Below are 20,732 nucleotides of genomic sequence, written 5' to 3' on the forward strand. Positions count from 1 at the left end.
ATTTATCTGCTGCCAATCAATTCCCCGAATTGTCAGATAGATTGATTTTTTAAACAAAAATCAATTGAAAGAATTGATTGGACAGGATTTTAAAACAATAGGGGGTGGGGCAAGAGCCGTGGAAGATCGATTTCCTATAGCTCTGCACTGCATCGAACAGTGCAACTCTGCAGTTCGCTCGATTTTCAATAGCTTCCCTGCTGGAATCTATTGCAAATCGATGTGCAATGTGTGGCAGGAATCTATTCCTTTTTTAATCGATTATTTTTGGAAAGGAATCGATCATTTTGGAACATTGGGAGGAAATCTATAAGTGTATGGCCAGCTGAATACGGAAATTAAGTTAATCAGAAGCAACTTACAAATTGAGTATTTTTTTTTTTTTTTGCTTGGAAAGTGCTACAAATATTTTATAGGATAGTAAGTTCTGTGAATGAGTTCCAAGTGCTTTGAAATCATCAACTGGGCAATGGAACAAATACAAAGACATTATTGTACATACATACTGTATATTTATACACCAAAATGCCTTTACTTACAGCATGTGATAACCTTGCATTTGAAGTACACAGTCCTTTCTAGTTGAGCGATTGTCTTTGTGTGTGAAAAATGAGAGCGGAATACAATACTATTATTCGTCCGAATGTTTCCAATAAGCCTGTTCTTTTCTGTCATTCTAAACTACAGTATATAATGTGATGCTGTCACAGACCAATCATGAACTAGGAACTATTAAATATTCCTGAGCCAAGACAGCTGCTCTTCATCTCAAATTATGTCAACCCATTGTCAGGCATCTTCCATCTTGCCCGAGAGACAGAAGTAGGAAAGGCAGAGGGAGAACCAATCAAAACCCCAGTATTCCACGAAGCTTTCAATCTTCTGTGAGCTCAAGAAGACAAGTTGAAATGCATGTAAATGAACACTTGTGGGAATGCTCTCCTGAAGAACATCTCAAAGGGTAGCACTCCGAAAGGTTCCACGTGTGAATTTCTATCTGAAAACATCTTTTTATTTAAAATTGCATCCTGCAATTTTTTGAGACCCAGTCATGCTGTGAAAAGCAGTAATTGTATGCACTTTCTCTTCCCTGTGCCTCATCCTCTCTCTAAAGAGATGGCTACACACTATATTTTTCCACGGAAAGCAGAAAAGGCTCAAAAATAAGAAAAAATAGTCCAAAACATAACTTAGCTTGAAAAATAAAATGGAACATGGGATTTTCAGCAATTCTAGGAGATTGCTGCATTTTAAAGTTTACTTATCATCCTTTTCGTTGCTTTCAGATAATTATGTTTGGGTTGCTCTCATCTATTTGATCACAGACATAGAAGATAATTAAGACTTAGTTCACATGGACGGTTAAGCCACAGAGGTGCGTAGTGGTAAGTTAACCACTGATCTACTGGAATCTGCCACTGTTCAGTTAAATGGAACCTGAAGTGAGGGCCGGCCCGCCCATGAGGCGGGGTGAAACGTTTGCCTCAGGCGGCACTTCTGGGGGGGCGGCACCCGCTCGTCCGTGGGTGTGGGGGGCCGCCCGAGCTGGAGGGGATAGCGGGCAGGAAGGGGGTATTGGGCCTAGAGGAGGGGAGGGGGTCGGACCCCCCCCCCCCCTCCCTCGCCTGGGTCCCCCATCCTCCGCTCCCCTCCAGCTTGTTATGTCGCTGGCTGCAGCTATAAGAGGCAATGGGTGTGGATCACTCACCTCTTCCTCGTTCCAGCGTGCGCTCCACTGACGTCACTTCCTGCGGCATAGCAGGAAGTGACGTCAGTGGAGCGCAGGCTGGAACGAGGAAGAGGTGAGTGATCCCCGCCCATTGCCTCTTATAGCTGCAGCCAGCGACGTAACAAGCTGGAGGGGAGCGGAGGACGGGGAACCCAGGCGAGGGAGGGGGGTCCGACCCCCCCTCCCCGCTGCTAGGCCCAATACCTCCTTCCTGCCCACTATCCCCTCCAGCTCGGGCGGCCCCCCACACCCATGGCTTGGGGGGGGGGGGGAGCGGCGATTTCTTTAAAGATTGCCTCAGGCGGCAAAAAGTCTAGGGCCTGAGTGAGATGGATATGGAGGCTGCCACATTTATTTCCTTTTAAACTTTACCAGTTGCCTGGCAGTGCTGCTGATATTTTGGGCTTCAGTTGTGTCCAGGGGTGTAACTAGAAATCACCGGGCCCCCTGCAAAAATGAGGAGAAAGCATTGGCCACACATCGGCAGGACGGGGGGACACTCCCCCCTCCCTCATCTTGGGCTCTCCCCTCAGTGCTCCCCCTCCAGCATCAATCAGTGGCAGCAGGCGAGCAGGCGACAGGCAGGAACACATACCTCTATCCACCACGGAGGTCCGATCTCCAAGTGCCTCACGCTGCTTCCTATTCAAACTGGAAGTAGCATCAGACACTTAGAGAGTGGAACCTCCGGGGCGTGGAACGCATGAAGGTATGTGCTCCTTCCTGCCCGCCACCTGCTGCCACTGATTGATGCTGGAGGGGGAGCACTGAAGTGAGGGGGGGGGAGTGTCCCCTTCCCCGCCGATGTGTGGCCAATGCTTTCCCCTCATGCTGTGACCCCACCGACCCCCAAAAAGGGCCCTGGGTGGGCCCCAGAGCCCCCCACGGCTGCAAGGCTTTTTATGCCATTGGTTATGTCTGAATCATGCACCTAAAACAAGCATGCAGCTAATCCAGTCAGATGTCAGTCAGAAACATCAGATCTGTGTGCTTGCTCATGGTCTTTGGCTTAAAGTATCAGAAGCAGGGGATCAGCAGGACAACCAGTAAGGGCTCGTTTTCACTAGGGCGAATCCGCATGCGGGCACTGCATGCGGATTCGCATAGCTAATGTTAGTGGATGGGGCTGTTTCCACCTGTGCGGCGTGCGGGAGCGATTTGGCAGCGGGCCAAATCTGCACGGCGGGACCCACAGTTTTCGCCTGCGTCGGGAATCCGTGCGAATCGCCGCTAATGTATTTAATAGTAAAAACGCATGCGTTTGGTACATGCGTTTTTACCCGCGATTTCGCGTGCGATTTCGCACCCTTCCCAATGTTATTTTGTCCTGGCAGTGTCATGGTTAATTTCGCATGGCACCCTGCCATGCGAAATCGCACGCGAAATCGCGGGTAAAACGCATGCGGAAACGCACCCGCATGCGTTTTACAAGCGTCGGAATGCCGGCGAAATCGCGTCGCACTAGTGGAAACGGGCCCTAAAGGAAATAATTATGTCAGTAGTCATACTCCTCTCACTTCAGGTGTTCTTTAATGTACAATACAGTAGATCAGATGAACCTGCCAGTCCCACCACCCACAAATGTCTGGTGGTGTCATGGAGCAGTTGGCAATTTAGCTCTAATGAAACTTTGCTTTTCACAAGTCTGATTGAGGTTCTGAACCTTTTTATACCAACCATTAAACAAAAGTTTTAGTTAGAGTTCTTCTTTAAAGGGTAGGCAACCAGAAATTAGATTTGCTGGACAACATCAGAGGTTGCTGAATATTTGACAAAGTTGTCTAAAATTGTAAATTCAGTGGATGCATTACAGTAAATGGCCAAGTCAAATGTTCAGTGTTTTACTGTGACTCTAATACTTAATGAATCATTTAATGAACAAGGTTGCCATAGAAGCTTCAGTAAACTTTGTTTGATATGTACTTTTGCCCCTAAATTTGAAAATGACTAGATATCGCATGATATGATATAAGGTCAGGCCCGGATTTACCCCACAGGAGCGCTTGCAAGTTTTCGCCAAAGTCATTTTGGCATCAAAAATGCTTTTTTTTAATTTACCATAAAAATTGCTCAGTCGGGTGCGCAGCGGCAATGGAGAGCAATATCGGGACAAGCAACAAATGCAACGAAACCCCCAGCTCTGTGTTCCCAGTGTATAAATGTACATGTGTGCTGTGTGCATTTATATATTACCTGTTCTGTGTAGTGATGTTGCGAACCTCCGATTTTCGGTTCGCGAACCCTGTTCGCGAACCTCCGCGGAAAGTTCGGTTCGCGAAAAAGTTCACGAACCACAATAGTCTTCAATGGGGAGGCGAACTTCAAATTTTAGAAACATTTCTACTAGCTGGAAAAGTGATATAAAACATATTTCAAGAGCTCTAATACCTGGAATTGTATTTTTGAGCATAAATGGATTGAGCATAAATGGTACATGCTAGGCTGGCTTCAGCATGTAGTGTTGGTGGTACAGTGCCACTGTACCACCAACACTACATGCTGAAGCCAGCCTAGCATGTACCATTTATGCTCAATCCATTTATGCTCAAAAATACAATTCCGTGGAAAGCGGTGACTATCCCTACTAGAGAGAGAGAGAGAGAGAGAGAGAGAGAGAGAGAGAGAGAGAGAGATATGAATCTACCTGGCTATCTGGGGTTCTCTTTGGACAACTGTTGAACACAAAAGGCAAGGCCATGCCTGGCTACAAATCCTTAAGCAGTGGCTGGATGGTATGATGGTTAAGGGCTCTGCCTCTGACACAGGAGACCAGGGTTCGAATCTCAGCTCTGTCTGTTCAGTAAGCCAGCACCTATTCAGTAGGAGACCTTAGGCAAGTCTTCCTAACACTGCTACTGCCTATAGAGCGTGCCCTAGTGGCTGCAGCTCTGGTGCTTTGAGTCAGCCAGGAGAAAAGCGTGATATAAATGTTATTTGTCTTGTCTATTTTTTCTTTTGGATTGAGCATAAATGGTACATGCTAGGCTAGCTTCAGCTAGTAGCGTTGGTGGTATAATGGATATGTTAGTTACCTACCATACACTGAGACCTGGGTTCAATTCCCAGCCACGGTATGTAAGTTGGCTTTTGAAATACTTTAATTCCCTGGCAGATGAGACCCTCCTCCCTCCGGTAGGAGGGAGGAGGTTAGAGGTAGAAGGGTAGAGGGAGGAGGGTAGAAGGGTAGGAGGTAGAAGGGGAGGAGGGTGGAGGCTAATTAAACTCATCCTAGCAGAGTGTGTGTAGCAGCTGTCCCTTAACTAATTAGTGTAGGCAGACGAGTGAGTCAAATGGCACAAGGACCTTGTCTTGTTTAAGGGAGGGTGGGGCTGCAGCAGTGAGTGCAGTCTGATTGGCAACAATGTGCCTGCTGACTGTGATGTAGAGAGTCAAAGTTTTGCTCAATAGAGCATTATGGGGCGAATCGAACTTCCGGGAAAGTTCACCTTTGGCAGGCAAACGCGAACCACCGAAGTTCGCGGGCGAACCGTTCGGGACATCTCTAGTTCTGTGTCGCGTAGCCCATCCGTCATCCAAATCGGCCACTCTTCCATAGCCGCATACATGCTACCGGTGCATAGCATGCTGGTGCATGTGACGTCACGTGCCATGCCAACGGCATGCTTGCGGATTTGGAAGAGAAGCAGATTTGGACGATGTACGGGCACCACGACACAGGACAGGTAATGTATAAACGCACACATTCTCATTCACACAGCGCAAATACACATTTATACACTAGGGAAACACGGTGATGCTTCACATGCGGTAGACACGGCCAATTCCCAAGAGATTGCATGCTGGAATTGATCAGGAATCAACCTACAGTGTATGGACAGCTGACAGTCTCTCTCTGATCAGATTCACTCAGAGAGAGATTTGTCTCTTGGTCGCATCTACCTATCATCGCCTGATGTATGGCTACCTTAAAAAGGAACTCTAGTGAAAATAATGTAATTAAAAAAGTGCTTCATTTTTACAATAATTATGTACAAATGATTTAGTCAGTGTTTGCCCATTGTAAAAACTTTTAAATCCCTGATTTACATTCTGACATTTATCACATGGGGACATTTTTACTGCTGGCAGGTGATGTGGCTGCTGCTTGCTTTTTTAGCAGTTGGAAACAGCTGTAAACCGCTATTTCCCACAATGCAACAAGATTCACAGACAGGAAACTGCCAGGACCATGGTCCTCAGAGTTTCTTGTGGGAGGGGTTTCACCACAATATCAGCCATACAGCGCCCCCTGATGGTCTGTTTGTGAAAAGGAATAGATTTCTCATGTAAAAGGGGGTATCAGCTGCTGATTGGGATGAAGTTCAATTCTTGGTCACAGTTTCTCTTTAAAGAAAGACATATGGACATGAAATCATCAGTGGAACAGCCCTAGTGTATATGCATGGATCAGAAGAGGAAAAATGCAGGGACAGTCTCCATAAAAGTTCTAACTACTAAGATGTCACCAATCAGTGCAATAGTCAGAACAGGCAGGCTGATGGATGTCACAGGCTGACTGACAATAACCTTGGCATCTCTGTGCATGCTGTGCTAGGCAAGGTGCACCACAACAGGACATCTGTCATGTGTGTGGGGTATATCTATGAGTCATAGAGGCTTCCAGGAAACCTTTGATGGAGCCTTTCTCTTACATTCACCCCATACCCCATAGTGACCCTCACGGCCAAGGATCCTTTGTGTCAGGGGTCTTATTACAAGTATAGCCACCATAAAACCTCTTTGCTACCATAACAATTGTGGCAGCCACAACAACCACCCTAAAGCAAGTGTAGCCACTATGAGAACGTCCTTACCCCACACAATATCATATCAACCTATGTTTTGCTCCCTTGCACAGACAGTATGGGAGGTAAAGGAGATTGATGCAGGGTTAGCTAACTGTTCTGTTCTAATTTTTTTGTTGTTGTTCTTTTTTTAGGAAGATCTTAACCATGGCGTCTTTACAAAGCTAAGAAAACAACCTTTTTGCTCACTACTAATGATGAAATAATGGGTTTTGATGGAGAAGAACACGAGCTGGAATTCTTACTCCGAAGACAAAACCACCAGAGTTTTGTCTCCATTGACTTCAGTGATGTCCTGATTCAAGATCAGGGGCATAACAATAGACCCTGCAAGGGATGCAACTGCAGCTGCAGGGGGGCCCAAAAGCCTCAGGGGGCCCTGTGGGGGGAGAAGTTTATTTTCCCTGTCCTGAGAGACTAACAGCTAAGGGCACAGAGAGAGAAAAAAACTTCCTGTGCTCTGCTGTCTGTTTTTTATCAGCATGGGGGAAAACACATTCAAGTGTGCACTAGCCAATTGATTAACATTGGTTCTCAGTTAACCTGTGCAGAGAGCGAGGGGAAGGGGCCCCATCCAAAGTTTCTCAGGGGGGGGGGGGCAGTGATTTCTAGTTACGCCCCTGTTCGAGACGCTCCAAATCTCGAACACTGACCTTTTTGGCTGAACTGTCCTCGAACCAGGCATATTCAAGCAACGCAATCAATGACCAACTTTTATAAATAGCCCATTCAACGTCGGCCGCTTTGAAAATATACTAAAAGAGTATAGAAAACATGTAAGGCTTGAGGGAGGCTCATCATCATCAACTTGCGTAGGAGCCCATTTCTGTCTGGTCTTTAACCGAGCAATGCGAGGCAATCTGTAATAAAGTAGCAACACATTTCTTGGATATCAAGGGAGGCCGCGTAATGGTTTATTGCTCAAGGCAGAGTAAGTCAATGGATAATATATTGATTTATAGCTTATGCAACCTGTTCTTTTCGCCTTCCAGCGACTAACGTCTAACATAACTAACAACGTGTAGAGGGTGTTAATAGTAAAAAGCCGGAATGCAGAAAGCATTTTGTAACGGGAAGAAGCCATTGTGCCTCCAATGCGATGTGTGTCTTTAATTTGATGCTACTGATTGAACTCCGTTTCACAGTTACAGAGAAAGCTGTATAAATATCCCTGCAGCAATAGCGTCTTTAATGAAAATCCAGATATGATTTACAAGCTGCAGTTCTCATGTTAGCCAAAATAATGCTGAAGTAATAGCTTCCACATCCAGAGGAATGGAAAATAAATAACACGCAAGACTTTTATCTTCTGACTCTCGGTAGATGCGCTCCAAAGGACGCCGAGATCTCAAACGCGAGTTTTGCCAAAAAAGGGAAATCTTGCAAATGCAGAGAAAAGTTGCCTCAAGTTGGAGAGCAGCACATTAATGGAGCAAGTCTTTTCAGGGCTAACAGTAAAATTAAATGTATAAGAAATTGCTGCATGCACTAAAGCAGTCTTCTTATACAGAGCAGAGCAAGTTGCACCACCGGTGGTGGCTAATGTCTGACGCTTATGGTGACATTAATGGAGTTATAGAGAACAGCTCTTATGACTTACAACTATAAGCAGGGGCATAACAACACCAGCCTGCCTCCCCTAGCATAAGTATCATGGGGGCTCCCCTGCTGATAAACTCCCCACCCACTCATGCAGGCAGTAGCCAGTCACCTTCCTTCACCGCATTGCGGCTCCCCCATGCAGAGTAGCACAGAGAATGCTGTAATATTTACCTGATCCACATTGCATCCAGTATCCTCTGCCAAGGAGCCCCAATGTGCTATTTGCTGACATCCTCTGACTCCCAATCACTTGTCCTATCATGTGATCAGGAGCTGGAGGATGGCCGCATAGAGCAAGCGGCTGCTGGGAGGAAGAGGAGAACTGATGCAACACTGGAGCAGGTAAATACAACAGTACTCATTGCACTTCTCTGCCTGGATGGGAGGGATGTGGCAATCCAGTGCCCTTTTTTTCCAGGCTCCTGCTACAGAGGCTGATATACTTCTCAAAAATTAGAATGTTGTGCAAAAGTTCATTTATTTCAGTAAATCAAATTAAAAGGTGAAACTAATATATGGGAATAGGAATCTTCTGCAGGTGTTTTGGATTTATTAGCTGATTACTGAAATAAGTTTTACACGATATTCAAATTTTTTGAGTTTCACCAGTATGTTTGTGTGGGTATTTATACATACATTTTTAAAGTTTTTTTTTTTTTTATCATAGTCCTCCTGCAGTGCATTAGTGCTCTGCTGCTCTATGGTTCCATACACAACTAATTCTAATTATGATACAAGAGGAGGAAAGTACCCAGTTTCTCTGGATTAACAATATACTGTAATAGGTAGGTAGTGTAAGAAGAGGTGGGAGGAAACAGGGGAAGTGTGGTTACATGTGAAATGCTCCCCATGTACACAGTCAGTGCCACACGTAAAGCTGTGAAGAAGTCTCCATAAGTGTCTGCTTTTCTTTGCATTCGTTTTCGACACCTGAGGTGAAAATAAACTAATGAAATAAACAATTGTATCTATCCTCCTCCTCCTAAAAATGACTTTTTAAGATATTCCACAGTGTTCTTTAATATTTAAATCTACTTTTTAAGTGTTTACTGTTTTATTGTTTTTGCTCAATGGCATTCATTGAAGTATGCCAGAGCTAAAATTTATGAAAAATTTACCCTTTTTATCTCTTTTCTGCTCTCAGACGCCTCTTTCTGCTAGGAAATAGAGATGGCCCGAACCTCCGATTTCAGGTTCGCGAACCGGGTTCGCGGACCTTCGCCAAGCGTTTGGTTCGCGCGAACTTTCGCGACCCGCAATAGACTTCAATGGGGAGCCGAACTTGAAAAACTAGAAAAATGTATGCTGGCCACAAAAGTGATGGAAAAGATGTTTCAAGGGGCCTACCACCTGGAGGAGGGCATGGCGGAGTGGGATGGACGCCAAAAGTCCTGGGGGAAAATCTGGATTTGACGCAAAGCAGCGTTTCAAGGGCCGAAATCACATTAAATGCTAAATTGCAGGCCTAAAGTGCTTTAAAACATCTTGCATGTGTATACATCAATCAGGGAGTGTAATTAGTGTACTGTTTCACACTGACACACCAAACTCACTGTGTAATGCACAGCAAACAGCTGTTTGTGTAGTGACGGGCGTGCTGGACTGGTGCGCACCATGGCCAGAGTGCAGGCCGTGGCGGTTTTCAAGCCCATATGGTCGCCGGGCTGACAGAACAGTGACTGTCCAGCTGATCAAATTTGGTCTGTCCACAATGAAGCAATGACCTTTTTATCTTGGGTGTACCCCCTCCCCCCCCCTCATACCATGGACCATGCGGGCTGGTATAGCTCAGGGTGCAAAGCCCCAGTCAGCTGGGGCTCCGCATTCTGGCTATCCCAGCCTGCATGGGGGACAAGGGGTTACAGAGGCGTGGGAGGGGGGACCCCACGCTATTTTTTTACAGTTTTCCCGCACTCAGAACATTCCCCCAAAAAATGTTTTTAATTTTTTTTTTTTAATATTGTTTCCCACTATCTTTTTAACATATCCTGCAAATTTGGTATTGCTAGGATGTAAGGGGCCTTTGCTATTAACTGCTGGGAAATATTTCCCACGATCTGTCATTGACCGACATTTAAATGTATCATTTTTTTCTTTGAACTTTTAAAATCGATTTTCTCAAAAAGTATAAAGTCTTTTTGAAAAAAAAATGTTTCCCCTTGCTCCCACTTTTATTCTTAACATAACCTGCAAATTTGGTGATTCTGGCATTTAAGGGGGCTTTGCAATTAACCCTTAAATTCGGAGGGTTTTGAATCATGAATTCGCGATCACGGCCAAATTTTCCCCTGACCCGGATCCGAATGAATGCACCCGAGTCGAATTTGAGTCCATTTCCAACCAGGCGAGTCCGAATTTGACCCAGACCCGAATTCGAATGTACTCAAATCGAATTTGGGTACATTTGAGCATCACTGATGACCGTGCTGGACTGTTGCGGTGCGCCTCAGCCCGGCGACCATATATATGGGCTTGAAAACCACTATCGCCCGCACTTTGGCCATGGTGCATGGCCAGAGTGCAGGCGAGAGTGGTTTTCAAGCCCATATGGTCGCCGGGCTGAGGTAGCTCAATGACAGAACAATAGTGACTGTCCAGCTGATCCAATTTGGTATGTCCACAATGAAGCAACAACCTTATTATCTTGGGTGTGCCCCCCCCCCCCCTAGACACTCATATAGCCGGCGGTCATTGCTTCATTGTGATATGCAAGCCCCTTCACTGCGGCAAGGTAACGATCATGAAGGGGAATTGAAACATGTACATGCCTTTTGTTTTGTTGTTGCCAGAAAAATTAGGCAGGCATGTACACGCACCAGAAACATTATTATAGTGGCCGCTGAATTCAGGAATCCGCCCGCAGTCCTGGACCCTGTTGGTGGTGGTGGAGAAGGCAGTCAAGCGGCCTGCAGGCAGAGATTCTGTGTGGGGAGCGACTTAGTCTTGGGGCAGGCAGTCACACGGCGTGCTGGCAGAGATGCTGTGTGTGGAGACTGACTTAGTCTTCGGGCAGGCACCATGCCCATGCTTTGCAGACCACGTGGTCAGACGGACCCTTGACCCAACGCTGTGTGCCAGAGATGACACCACTTGCCCAGGGCCGGCCTTTGACCTGAGCGACCGGAGCGATCGCTCAGGGCGACGGGTTCCAGGGGGCGCTCCGGCCGCCCTGGCCGCATATCTGCCTGGCTGCGGGCTCCGGCTGGGTCCGACTCGCTCTTGCTGTGTCTCGCCCCGCCCTGTGGTGCCGCAGAGGGTGATGGGGGCGAAGACCAACAAACTGTTGTGAGCTGCAGCTGCCTCTAGAAGACCCATTGGCACTTTCCCGGGTGCTAGCTCCACCTCCTAAGCCCCGCCTCCGCGTGATTGGGTACACGGCAGGCTAGGAGGGGGGGCTAAGGAATAACAGGCTCTGCCTCCCTCATGTCTGCGTGCATTCAGGGAGCTGTCACTCTAACAGTGAAGCCCGCCCAGCTTCCAGCCTGGGGAAAGAGGGTCAGCCCCCTGCACATGGAGAAGAGCTGGGCTACGAGGCTGGAGGGGAGAAGAGGTTCTGACTTTGTAACTGCTGCCTGGCACGCTGGCAGTCCTACTACTGACTACCACCAGAGAGAGGTAGGACCAGGTCACCTATTCTCTGAGGTTTCCCACTATGCCACTTCCTAGCACTGTCACCAAGTGACCCCCCCACTGCCACCCACACTGCCTGCACTGTGAGTCACCCAGCCACCCCCACTGCCTGCACTGTGATTCACCCAGCCTCCCCCCACTGCCTGCACTATTTGTCACCCAGCCACCCCCACTGCCTGCAATGTCACCCAGCCACCCCCACTGCCTGCACAGTCACCCAGCCACCCCCACTGCCTGCACAGTCACCCAGCCACCCCCACTGCCTGCACTGTCACCCAACCACCCCCACTACTACTACTGACTACCCCCACTGCCACCCACACTGCCTGCACTGTGAGTCACCCAGCCACCCCCACTGCCTGCACTGTGATTCACCCAGCCTCCCCCCACTGCCTGCACTATTTGTCACCCAGCCACCCCCACTGCCTGCACTGTCACCCAGCCACCCCCACTACCTGTCGCTACCTGCACTGTCACCCCCAGAACCTGACTCAACCCCACTATCACCCAGCCCCCCGCACGCACTACCTGTCACTTCCTGTCATCCAGCCACCCCCCGGTACTTGTCACTACCTGCACTGTCATAAGTCACCCCCCACTCCATGTCGCCACCTGCACCGTCACCCAGTCACCACCCACTATCTGCACTACCCGCACTGTCACCCAGCCACCCCCAAGATCTGGTACCTGGCAGCCACCCTCCACTACTTTTCGCTTCCTCCAATGTCACCCAGTCACCACCCACTATCTGCACTACCCGCACTGTCACCCAGCCACCCCCAAGATCTGGTACCTGGCAGCCACCCTCCACTACTTTTCGCTTCCTCCAATGTCACCCAGTCACCACCCACTATCTGCACTACCCGCACTGTCACCCAGCCACCCCCAATATCTGGTACCTGGCAGCCACCCTTCACTACTCTTCGCTTCCTCCAATGTTACCCAGCCAACACCCACTATCTGGCACTCAGCCACCATCCACTACCCGTCGCTTCCTGCACTGTCACCCAGCCACCACCCTCACTCAGCCACCCACCCACACTACCAGTTGCTACCCGCACTGTCACCCAGCCACCATCCACTACCTGCACTGTCACCTAGCCACCACCCACTACCTGCACTTATCTGTCACCGAGCCACCAGCCACTACCCACACATCTGCAGTGAATTGTGCGATTTCTCAGGATAAAATGTGAATTGCATATGGGCCTGTGTGCGTGTGCTTGTGTGCGTGTGCATGCACGTGTGAGGAGGATGAATGGGGGGGGGGAGGCACCAAAATCTGGTTACGCTCAGGGCGCTGCGAAACCTAAGGCCGGCCCTGCACTTGCCTTTCAACATCACGGTATAGTTTGGGTATCACCTTTTCTTGAGAAATAATTGTGGCCTTGTATCTTCCACTGCGGTGTGTGGCTTTGCTTTTGCATGCTGCTTTTCCTCAGGTGGTCATCCCATTTCCCATTGCAGTTTGTGCTCTGTCATCATGTGCCTTCGTAAGGAAGTGGTCCCTACGCGGGTCTTGGTCTTTCCACGGCTCAATTTTTGGTGGCAGAGTACAGATGGCATTGTTCTCATCTGAGGCAGACACGCAAAAAAATTTCCACACCGCTGAGCCCATGGCACTTTGATGGCCGACTGAGTGTTAAGTTGGGTGCCAGAATCAGAGCAGGAGGAGGAAGATATGTCACGTTTTCGTGCGGAAGCTGAGGAAGATGAGGTGTTCTGTGTTAAAGCGGAATATAACCCTGCATTTCAACTTTGCTCTAAAACATTATTTACAGCATATTATATGCAAAAAGCATTTTTTTTTTAGTAGACCAGCATTGGAAGGGTTAAACACAGAGGTTTTAAGTTCCGTGCAGACGTTCAGATAGTTACATTCTATTTAGTTAGATGTATCTATTGACAAACAGTTACACACTCTTTGGCTGTCCTCCAAGCTCCTTCTCAGTGAGAGAGATGAGTCACAATAAACACTTATTTGTAAACAAAAAGTATCTAACTGAAGTTCGGATGCGTCTGCAAAAATCTCCAGGGACTTTAAAGCCCTGTGTAACCCTTCCAATGCTGGTCTAGTAAAAAAAAAAAAATGCTGGTTGCATATAATATACTGTAAATAATGTTTTAGAGCAAAGTTGAAATGCAGGGTTATATTCCGCTTTAAATAGTCAACTACGTCCTGTCAATCTTGGGGTTTGATGGCACGCGCCTTCTGAAGACTATACTTTGGTCCAGGGCCGCACGAAATCACAACGTACAACATCAAATAGACCTGCCGGGTGGCCTGCCTCTGCCTGTTTTGCCCATATTGGGGAGGGGGATGAAGTGAAAGGTATGCACTGACTTGACTAATACAATGTGCAGTCACACAGGTGCAGTGAACAGGTATGCAGTGACTGGTATCAATACAATGTGCAGCTGTCACAATGCAGCTGTCACACACACAGGTACCATGAACAGGTGCAGTGACTGGTGCTACATAACACTGAGTGCGCTCACGTAGGTAGGTGCACTGAACAGGTAGGTATGCAGTGATTGGGATTACGAATGTGCAGCTGTCACACACACAGGTACAGTGAACAGGTGCAGTGACTAGTGCTATATAACACTGCATGCGCTCACGTAGGTAGGTGCACTGAACAGGTGGTTATGCAGTGATTTGTATTACAAATGTGCAGCTGTCACACACACAGGTACCGTGAACAGGTGCAGTGACTGGTGCTATATAACACTGTGTGCACTCACATAGGTAGGTGCACTGAACAGGTAGGTATGCAGTGATTGGTATTACAAATGTGCAACTGTCACACACACAGGTAGTCAATGAATGTGCTGGGCCTGGCAGTGGCACAGTAGGAATTAGCAAGGGGCCAAGAGCCAGCTGCGACTGACTGACAGGAGTATATATGCAACACACGTGTCTGTGGGACACACACACAAAAAAAAATTGATCACAAGAACAACATTAGCTCTCAAAAGAGCTGTTTAGGGGTGCTTTTCAACAGATAAGTATCAACAAGGAGCAAGCTAACAAGCCTAACAAGAGCCTAACTAAGCTTGCCCTATGTCTACAGCAGGTTCTCTCCCTCCTCTAATTACTGCAGCCACACGAGTGAGTGAAAAGGCTGACGCTGCCTGTCTTTTATAAGGGGGGGGGGGCTGCAGGAGGGAGTGTAGCCTGATTGGCTACCCTGTGCCTGTTGACTGTGATGTAGAGGGTCAAAGTTGACCCTAATGATGTGGTATAGGGGCGGGTCAAACTCGCATATAGTTCGTGACTCACCGCGAACGCGAAGCACCGAAGTTCACACGAATGAGTTCGTGGTTGAACCGTTCAGGCCATCTCTACTATTGAGTGTGACAGGCTGCACCATTTGGGCTCCCTTTGTTTTTTTCGAATAAGGTGACAGCTCCCCCCTCTCCTTTTATGTACTTATACGGAGCCTTGAAGACAAGCTTGGGAAACATTGTAGAGCCATAGACATATGTGCACATATTTTTCCTTTACACTTAACCTGTGATTTTTCAAGAATTATGAGCCTTTTTTTATGCATCAACGAAATTTACAATATTTATGCAACAAAAATTCTTACCTGTGCTGCTTGATATGTTGACATCATTGCTGATGTCAGGAACACCTCCTCCTTTAAGAGATGCCACACATGTGTAGGTACCAAAATCCGTAAATTTTAAGTCAATGATATCCAGGTTGGTGGTACCCGGAGAGATGTCGGGGTCCGTCTGAGTGATGACCATCCTTTCAGAACTTCTCAGGGGACGCCCATTTTTAAACCAACTGAACGTCAGTTCTTCAGAAGGTACTGCCTCGACCTGGCAGGATATTTTTACTTCTCGACCAATCTGGATGTTGTCATCTTTATGGTAAGGATCAGGGGTTATCCAGTAACGGCCTTTTTTTAAAGCTAAAACAAGAGAAAAGCCAAATATACTGTAAGTGTTTCTGTCACTACAGAGATCAACAAGTTCAGGAGTGTGACATTTTCAATATAGACTTAATAGGGAAATTCCACATTTGTTGGTAAAATCTCAATGCTCTATATACAGCACATGACAACATTTAATGGCGAACACTGTCTCAGCAGGGTTTTTATGGGCATATAAAATACAGTCATTACACTCCACCTCTAACAAAAAGCTGGCAGATAGGAGGAGCCTCGAAATTTGCTGCCAGTGGATTAGTCCAGGTGTTGAAAATGAGCAAAATGGGTTTCTTGATAGCGATGAGAAGGACGATTTTTAAAGTTTGATCTAGCAGCATTGCACAGTTTTCGCTACTGTTTCATTGAATTTGATATTACTGTAGGACAGCTGACCTGTAAAGCATATGGAGGCTACCATATTTATTTCCTTTTAAGCAATGCACATTGCCTGGCTGCCCTGACTATCTTCTGCCTCTAATACCTCTAGGCAAAGACCCTGAACAAGCATGCAGATCACGTTTGACTAAAGGCTGACTGCATTTGCTGCATGCTTGTTTCAGGTGTGTGATTCAGACTCTGCTGATGCATGTAAGATCAGCAGGACGCCAGGCAACTTGTATTGTTTAAATGGAAATAAATATTTTCCTTTAATGCCCAATGCAGTAAAATGTGAACAAAGTTCTACTTTAAAGACACTTTATTGTCCTTTCACAACGCATCCATTGCAGTGCAATGCAATAGACAATATAATTACAATGCGTGCTGTGCCGCTTACCAAATATCGTAATCGTAATAATTTTTTTTCCATGTAAACATAATCGCTAACCGTAATTATGCATGTCAGCCTAATTTTTGCTCAATTTCGTCCTTGAACGTTTTTACCCATTCAAATGAATTTTTGCATTGAATATTTAAATAATAGCCGTGTAAGTATACTGGCTGAAGAACAGGAATTTTTTTTCTAATACGAATGCATTTTTCGCATTGAATATTTAAATAATAGCTGCAGGTGTGCAGTATTCTGACTGATGAATGCAATTTTTTTTTTTTGCATACGAATGCATTTCTCGCATTCAATATTTAACTAATAGCCATGCATGTGCAGAACACTGGCAAATATATGCAAATATTTTTACCAGTTTTTATGAATTACGTGTAATTACAGGCATAATTACGATTCGCAAACGTAGTGTGCTGTACATAACGTAATTGCAATGCGTAATTGCAAACAATCATGCAAATTTAGCGTAATCATAATTGACCCGTAATGAGCACCACTAGTGGATAGCATTCTCACCTTGCAGCTCAGGGTCCCGGTTTAAATCCCAGCCAAGGCACCATCTGCAAGGAGTTTGTATGTACAATGTGTCTGTGTGGGTTTCCTCTGGGCACACCAGTTTCCTCCCACATCCCAAAAACATACAGATAAGTTAACTGGCTTCCCTCTAAATTGGCCCTAGACTACGATACATACACTACATGATACATACATAGATATATGACTATGGAATAGATTGTGAGCTCCTCTGAGAGACAGTTATGTGACAAGACAATACATGCTCTGTACAGCGCTGTGGAAGATGTTGGCGCTATGTAAATACTAAATAATAATAATCTTAATTAGGGTTGATGGCAATGTCAATTCAGTAGGTATGAGGATTGGCTAAACATATTATAATCATATATGTACACTTATTCTTCAAGTTGATCACATTCACATACATTATCTAAAAGGCTGAAAGAGAAATTCACTTTAATGCATTAACCAGTTAAATCCTCATTTAGGGATGCGCAAGTGCTGACCTTGCATGTATCTTAATTGAATTGCTCAGATGGCGTTTGTACCGAAAGGGGAAATATGCCTATAATCTCGTCTCTGTAACTATCTCAAATTTTAAAAGCCATTACTGAGCTTAACTCAGTTTCTCCGCCGCCCCGATGCAGAGAGTATTTTTAGTTTCTGCCCAGGCTCGCAAGCCAGTATATTCTTGAATAATTTATTAATTCCAATGTTTAATAAGCAGATTTACACAATTGCTTAATTAAAGCCGGGCTGTTGCTTACTTTAGAAATGGTCCAGAATATTCATACCGCCTAAATGACTGCACTGCACGATGTGCTAATTCTGCTTCTAAAGTGAAGAAAATAAATAATTGGTTGTGTACTGAGCAACGAGAGGCTTCCCATTGTCTAAGCGAAACGCCTGGTAAACAGCTACACGCACTGTGTAAAGTACTCTAAGGCTCATTTATTATGGTCTGAGAACAACTGTATCTAAAAAAAAAAAAGTAAATTAATTCAACTGCACGGGTGCTTTTTGTGTTGTAGGAGATATTTTGCTCCAGTTACCGAGCAATTGTTTTCAGTTCTAATAAATGAAGGAATCAGGGATGTTTTGAGGTATAGGCTGGCTAAACAGTGTTTAGATGAAGCACCACAAGCAAACTGTTGTTAGTGAATATATATACTGTATATACTCACAGGGCCAAATTTACCATAAGGCACTGTAGGCACATGCCTACAGGCACCTGATGATGGAGAGGCGGCTCACTCCCCGCCTCAAGTGCTTTCCTCCCTCCTTCCTATGCTGAGTCCTGATGAGGCATTATTATTGAGGGTTCTGCTGGCTACCTAATACTAAGAGGCATCTGTAGCTATGATGAACAAGGAAATAAGGGAGACGTGACAGGTGGGACAGCCAGCACAACTGCTGCGTGTTTCGGTGGGGGTTCATAGGTTTGTGGATGGCACTAAACGAACTTCCCAGTGTTCGTGTATAGAAGAGTGAATATGAACATGCAAAGCTATAATATGGAGATGGTTGCTAGGGATGGCAACACTCAGGAGACCTCATGGTGAAGTATGTGATCGGTTTGATCAGCTGATGGATTTGTAAGGCTCTGATTTGCTGTGATGTCTTCCTGGTTTAGCACACGATCATAACTAGCAAATCAGAACCTTACAATTCTATCAGCTGATCAAACTGATCACATGCTTCTCCATGAATTCTCCTAAGCATCGCCATCCCATTCTTTGCCTGGTGAAAGAAGAGGGCAGGCAGGAAGTCAAACACACATCTATGAAAAATAGCAGTAGGGGCATGTAGGGTTGCAGGGCAGCATTGAACTAGTCAGAACTAGATATGCATTTTTCAGAGTTTAGCATGGCTGTAGCTGTTTTATTGCTCTCCATACCCAACCGTCGCATGTTAGCTTTCTAACCTGTTCATTTCTCTAGTCCAAATCCTTCTTGGAAATGGCAATGCATGGTAAATGAATAGCTAACTAGAATGAAGCACCCAGTGGAGAGAGGGGATAAACAGGTGGCTCAGAGTTGCACTCTTGTGTGAAGGAAGGAATCCTTGGCATCCCTCAGGTTTGCTGGCTCATGCTTGCTGGTGATTGGGGATGTGAATATGTATGACAAGAGGGATCCTTAGGAGGCTCTTTATAACAGTATCTTATTTTTCAGAATCTGCACACAGCTGTTGTCAGGCGTGAACCAGATGATTTGATCTGGCAGAACACTGAGGATTCCAGCAGAGCTCTTAGTGAAGAAACAGGAGCAGAGCTGCCAACTCATGCCTGCAGTCACTGATGCAGATAGATTACACCATTCCTGTGGCTTTCAGGGGAGGCAGTGAATGAGACTAAGCAGCCATGGACCCTGCATAATGTAATTTGTAATTTTAATTACTTAAATAGCTAAGTTAAACGGTACATCCCATTTGCTCCACATCTATTAGATATTATATGAACACTGGAGTGTGCTGAAAGCGGAACTCTAGATCACTGAAATGAGAAGAAAACACTTAAAGGGAACCTGTAGTGAAAATAAACTTATGATATAATGAATTGTATGTGTAGTACAGCTAAGAAACGGAACGGCATCTCATATTGTTTCTTGTATAGGAAGAGTTAAGAAACTTCAGTTGTTATCTATGCAAAAGAGCTTCTTTGAGCTCTCCAACCTAACTTGGGCACAAGGCTGTGCTATTTTCTGAAGCACTTAAACATCAAAGAAACAGTGAGACACAGATTCAGATAAGGTTTTTCTGCAGGGGAGTTCATGGGGTCATTAGCTTTGCCCAGTTCTGAAGGTCACCTGGATTTTTTAATTAGATTTAGTGGGAGGTAGCATCCACCAGGCCCTTAGACACTCTGCAGGCCCTGCCTAGAATTGCCTTGTGGATGATCCAGCTCTAAGTAGGTGGGGTGCACCATGGCAAAGTAGCTATGTGTCCTCCTGCCATTTTCTCTGGGAAGGAGTGTTTTGCATACCCCACTCACTTACTTCTTGTGCCGATATCAACCCCTTCCCGAAAGGCACCAACAATGGTGGGTGGAGATAAGTGGGGGTCGTGCATCCCCACTTGAATGACGGAGACCAGTCTACTAGCAGCCATCGCCGCTAGCAGACTGTTAGACGGTGAAACTGCCATCTATTTACATTGTACAGCGCTGCGATCTACTGCAGGGTTGTTCTGAGGACACTCGACTGTCCCCTGGAGCGGCTCAGATCACGATTCCCTTTCATAGGCATCAGCCCTACGATCGCCCTGATTGGCTGTCGGGGGAGGGAGGGGAGAAAAAAAATAGTCGTTTTTATTTAGAATAAAATAAGAAATAAATTAATAGAAAGAAAACCTGCAGCAGCGATCAGAGCCCACCAACAGAGAGGGGGGGGGGGGGATTCATTTGTGTGTTAAGTTACAGTGGGATGCAAAAGTTTGGGCAATGTTGTTAATCGTCATGATTTTCCTGTATAAATCGTTGGTTGTTACGATAAAAAATGTCAGTTACAAATACAATATAGGAGACACACAGGGATATTTGAGAAGTGAAATTACGTTTATTGGATTTACAGAAAGTGCACAATAATTGTTTAAACAAAATTAGGCAGGTGCATAAATTTGGGCACTGTTGTCATTTTATTGATTTCAAAACCTTTAGAACTAATTATTGGAACTCATATTGGCTTGGTAAGCTCAGTAACCCCTGACCTACATACACAGGTGAGTCCAAT

The 20,732-nt window shown here is 45.9% G+C and overlaps 1 protein-coding gene across 3 annotated transcripts in view; it reads right to left on the minus strand.

Moving 5' to 3' along the window:
* Positions 1-20,732, minus strand: part of MDGA2 (MAM domain containing glycosylphosphatidylinositol anchor 2) — a 1,075,710-nt gene that overhangs the window by 290,177 nt on the left and 764,801 nt on the right. For all 3 annotated transcript variants that reach the window (XM_068254164.1, XM_068254163.1, XM_068254165.1), the window contains exon 7: positions 15,360-15,689. In XM_068254164.1, coding sequence (XP_068110265.1) covers positions 15,360-15,689 — 330 coding nt within the window. The remainder of the gene's footprint in view (positions 1-15,359; positions 15,690-20,732) is intronic.

Source organism: Hyperolius riggenbachi, chromosome 9 (assembly GCF_040937935.1).
Source record: "Hyperolius riggenbachi isolate aHypRig1 chromosome 9, aHypRig1.pri, whole genome shotgun sequence".
NCBI lineage: Eukaryota > Metazoa > Chordata > Amphibia > Anura > Hyperoliidae > Hyperolius > Hyperolius riggenbachi.